Here is a 4,990-nt window from a genome sequence, read left to right as displayed (position 1 = left end):
TCGCTAGAGCTCATACTTTACGAATCCATGTTGCAGTTTTGACAAGCGCTAACAAAATAAATTCATCGTGTTTGATAGAAAATTTAACTGTCGTCGAGATGGACCATAAATTTTACAAAATGGCGTCTTTTCACAATCAGCTGATTATATCAAGAACGTATTTTTTCTGGATTATTTGCATAAAAGCGATCTTCTCAACATCCTAGTCCTACAGATAAGCGAACCAAAACACGTGTAAGATCATTGGCCTAGCCTTTTCCCAACTATGTTGTGGTCGGCTACCAGTCCAACCGGTTTCAGCTGAGTACCAGTGTTTTACAAGGAGCGACTGCCTATCTGACCCCAGTTACCTGGGCAACACAACACCATTTGGTTAGACTGGCTGTCAGACTTTTACAAGCTTCTGACTACCTGTAACGACTGTCAAAGATGTAGGAATAACAGCCGGGACCCACAATTTAACGTGCCTTCCGAAACACGGAGGAACTCGCTATGACAAAGATGGTCACCCATCTACGGACCAACCGCGTCAAGTATAGCTTAACCTATGATCGAATTACACTTATGCGGTTATAGCTTAGAACACGTGTAAGATAATAAACAATATTTTCCATTAATACTAATAATAGCAACAATTTATCAGTAACAGTTTTGTTTACTGACAACGGCCAGCTTTCAATACGTAAACATTAAAACAGCTTACCCAGGATGATGTTGTAGTATTGTTTGTAGGTATGTGTTGTGATAGATAGTATCAGGCGTTGATAACATGACAACCAATCATTAAAAACATCAATAAATAAGCAATTAGTTACAAAAACTAGCGGGCCGAATAAACTTTGACCTTTTACGTTGCAATCCTTCATACAGAATGGACTTTGACCTGTATGATATTATTTGCAATACAATTTCATATTCTCGTTTAAAATTAATCCAAAAAAGATATACGTTGGAAACAGCAGAATATATGGATACCTTGTAACAATTAAAAAATACCAAATAAATTTTCTATTCGATTCTGAAGAACGAAATAAAACCAAATAATGTAATTATTTTATTATTCTTTATTTTCAAATAAGATGAATTTTGAATCCAAACCCACTAGGGCGCCACTCAAACTCATACAAAAAAAATAAGACGGTCTAATATTTTACAATTGGAGTGATATACACACATTTATGTATATCAAGAAGTAACAATAGTTCGACATCGGAATAAATCTGTACATGATCAGAGTACATTTCAAATTTGATAAAGAATGAATTCAATAGATCTAAATCTAGGTAATAGAAATGCTACCCAACTGTTGGTGTCTGTCTGCTAGAAGCAATTTTGACAAGAGCTTACTGTATTAAACGTAGCGTCCGCTATAAACACAAGCGACGCGATAAGGCCCCAAGCTTATACGAAAGAAATGACGTCAGTTTGGGATCAGCTGCTATTGAAAACTGTTAACTACATTAAAATCTATTTCGGTAATGTATTCCATCATTAAATTATTCAATCTGATCTATTTTGGTGAATCAAGGGATGTTCGTATATTTTGCATCACGACTCACACCATCGGTAGTATATTTTACAAGTATTCAAAAAATAAGAATATACAATTTGCGAACACAACTTGCTATTAAAACAACTTTTTTAATATTAACACACCTCGATATAACTGTATTGCTTAGAAGAAAAGTCGCTTTTTTTCGGATGCGAAATCTTTAAATGACTCCTCCCGCTTTGGGTTGAACGGAGGGGAGTGTCAGACTTCTATTGACTAAACCCACCCATGTTCCTTACTTTGCCCTTTGTGTACGGGGCCCGCGGCAACCCTCAGACGATCCCGCTGGCCCGGCAGGCATCAGCCCTAATGGGCACCATAGAGAAAAACCCAAGTCCTGGATTTCATTCTATAAACCTATCAATGCATCCCATCAACCATCATAACATTTCGAGTCACTGATAATAATTGTTTAGAACTACACTTTGCACTTTGATATAATAACAAACACAAAACACCACACCTGGATAGAGAGCAGGCGCAGGATCTACATTTTGACGGGCTACCCGGAATACGGATGCTAGGATATTTGTTTCTAATAGGCACAGAACTTGAACTATTACAGCTTGAGCACATCATCAGAACAAATGGTCAGTTTAGTCGTTTCAACTTCGTCCGAAGCATTGAGAACATTGCGAACCTCCCCTTTAAGACAGTTGAAAACAGAAACAGAGGTCTGAGTACCTTTTAAAATTTAAATCACTTTTTAATAAAAAAAAACTGTTAAAACAAATGAAGATTCCTCGGAGGAAGCTTGCCAGCTAATATGCGAAATTCTAATCGCCTTTTCATTAAAATGAATTATGCAAACGAAAATTTCAACTTTTGTGGGAGGAAAAGTCATGGTTACTGATATTTTTGTTAAATAAACGGATAGCGAAATGCCTATACCTGGTACCTGTTGGTGGGCTCCCCTTTTGTGCACTTCGGGTTCAAATTGACCCATTATACGTATAATTGTTTTGGTAGTTGATCAGTCCAGCCAACCCAACTCCTTCCATAAGCGCAGAAGTCACTTGAAATATTCTCTGGCTACTGTGATGCGACTATACCTGATTGTCCAAGGTAAAAAGAGAGAAAAACATGCTCTGTGTGGTTTATAAGGCCCTCTTACAACCTCTCGCCTCGGCTGCCTCGACTCACGAGCAAAGAACCCGAGCACGGCTCGCATCGTGCTTTATATAAAGAGTTTATCTTCGTATTACATTTCGTAGATCACATTGTTTTCAAAGTCCGCCGTTATAGTTATCATCATGACTTATCTCTCAAAATGATTCGCTATAAAAGATGCCAAATTCAATTAGGAACCTATTACTGTATTACAACTACACTGAAGCACAGGCTGCTGCACAGGACAAGTTTATTTTGATCATCACACAAAATGTTGATTGAGATTAGTTTAATTGTGCTAGCATCAAGTTTGCTAATTTTTCACCTAATTGGAAGATACAACGAAAGTTATTGGAAAAAACGTGGAGTCAAGTTTCACGGGAAAAACAAAGTGCTTGGAGTGTTCGGTGCATTCTTTTCGGGAAAAAGTGCTGTCTTCGAACTGTTTGGCGACCTCTACAAGAAATACAAGAATGAGCCTGTTGTTGGTATAGGCAACCTTTTCACTCCGTCCGTATTTGTCACGAATCCGAAGAACATTCAACATGTCTTGCAATTGGACTTTAACTCTTTTAATCACAGAGGCTTCGAAAGTGAAAAGGATACTCTTTCGGACAGCATTCTCTTCATGACTGGCAACAGATGGAAGCTGATGCGCCAAAATATGACCCCACTATTCACAACGAACAAGCTGAAGAACATGTACTACATCATGGACAGATGCGCACAAGACTTTGTGGTTTACCTTGACAACAATCCGAAAGCAAGGGAAGGAAAGTTTTACGACACACTCAACATGTTCTGTAACGCTGCTGTTTGTGGTGCGATATTCGGGATCGGGCAAGAGTCCACGTTTGATTCACCGTTCATGAAAATGTCCCAAGGTCTCTCAACGTCAAATTGGAAAACTAGTTTGCAATTTGCGTTGCTAAGCATAAGTCCAAAATTGATTAAGCTACTTGGAATAAGATTTGGAGCAGAATATGAAAAATTCTTTGTTGATGCCATTACCCAAGTCACTAAGAAAAGAGAAGAGGACAAAGTACAACGCCATGATTTTGCCGACCTAGCCGCGAATCTGCGCAAAAAGGGAACTATCAGAGATGAAAATACGGGTTTGGAAATAGAACCGTCATTTACTCTACTATCAGCTCAAGCCTCATTTTTCTTCTTAGCAGGAGTTGAACCCAACGCGAATGCTTTATTCAATACACTTGTTGTGCTTTGTCAACACCCAGAAATCCTACAGAAAGTACATCAAGAGATCGACGAACATTTTGAGAAAAACAACAACAACATCGGTTATGACGTTATTACACAACTGACATATTTGGACAAGGTGCTGAGCGAGTCCTTGAGGATGTTCCCTCCTGTGGGATATGTGACAAGAAAGTGCATCGAAGACTCAGTGCTCCCTGTCGGTGAAGTCAAAATAGAAAAGGGGACGAAATTGTACACTCCGATATACCAGTTACATCACGACCCGGACTTGTATCCTGAACCTGAAGTTTTCGACCCGGAACGATTTTCCAAGGATAGGAAACCTAATGACGACATTTACATACCTTTCGGCATGGGTAACAGGCTGTGCATCGGTGCAAGATACTCGAGGTTACAAATAATGGCCGGCTTGGTACACGTCTTACGCAACTATGAAATACATTTAGAACAAACTGGCAAAATCGGTTTTAAACCAGATATTCTCAACGTACGGCTGGATAATGTGGATATTAAGCTCAGCCGCAGGAATATCAAGGCATAAAAAGTAAATAGTGTTGCTGAAAGACCCATAATTAAAACCCTTGGACTGATGAATGAAACTTAGGCTTACAGCAATGTTCTATTTTTTTAACTGTTTTATTTATGCAGAATATGTGTTATATAAATTATAAGCTTGTTTTTGTCATTCAAATATATGCTGGTGTGGAGTTTGTTGCGCCGTTTCTTCTCCACATTAAGAGCGCTTAGGAAGCGGTGAAGGGTGGGAGATTTTGGGTGTTATTATTGTCTATTATTTATTGACCGAACGAATAAATATTAAATGTGTTGCAAGAAATGTTTTTTTTAATTCCTCGCCACCCTGAGTGACCTTCTCAGTTTCTTTAAAACATCGTCATGTACTAGTAAAGTAATATCGGAAATTAACTACGATTGGTACAATCTACAACGTTCTATGTCATGCCTATGGGTACATTTTTAATGCTCAAACTGGCTAGTTCAAGCATTTGTCATTTTTACCAAAAAAGGGGCAAAGTACATAAAGTAACATTAAATATTCCATAAATTCTTTGACTATTGACTTCACAACAGCCACAGTTGATTTCGTGG

The 4,990-nt window shown here is 38.3% G+C and overlaps 1 protein-coding gene across 1 annotated transcript; it reads left to right on the top strand.

Moving 5' to 3' along the window:
- Positions 1-2,546: 2,546 nt before the first annotated feature.
- On the top strand, positions 2,547-4,719 carry LOC113492976 (cytochrome P450 6B5-like). The gene has a single exon (XM_026870731.1). It carries the CDS (start codon positions 2,934-2,936, stop codon positions 4,422-4,424), a length of 1,491 nt encoding a protein of 496 aa, XP_026726532.1. The 5' UTR covers positions 2,547-2,933; the 3' UTR covers positions 4,425-4,719.
- The last annotated feature ends 271 nt before the right edge of the window (positions 4,720-4,990 follow it).

Source organism: Trichoplusia ni, chromosome 4, assembly GCF_003590095.1.
Source record: "Trichoplusia ni isolate ovarian cell line Hi5 chromosome 4, tn1, whole genome shotgun sequence".
NCBI classification, from domain to species: Eukaryota; Metazoa; Arthropoda; class Insecta; order Lepidoptera; family Noctuidae; genus Trichoplusia; species Trichoplusia ni.
This window is presented reverse-complemented; position numbering and strand designations above follow the sequence as displayed.

Excerpts from the sequence above, each read along its gene's own strand:
- LOC113492976 (XM_026870731.1), top strand. The coding sequence starts at position 2,934 with ATGTTGATTGAGATTAGTTTAATTGTGCTAGCATCAAGTTTGCTAATT.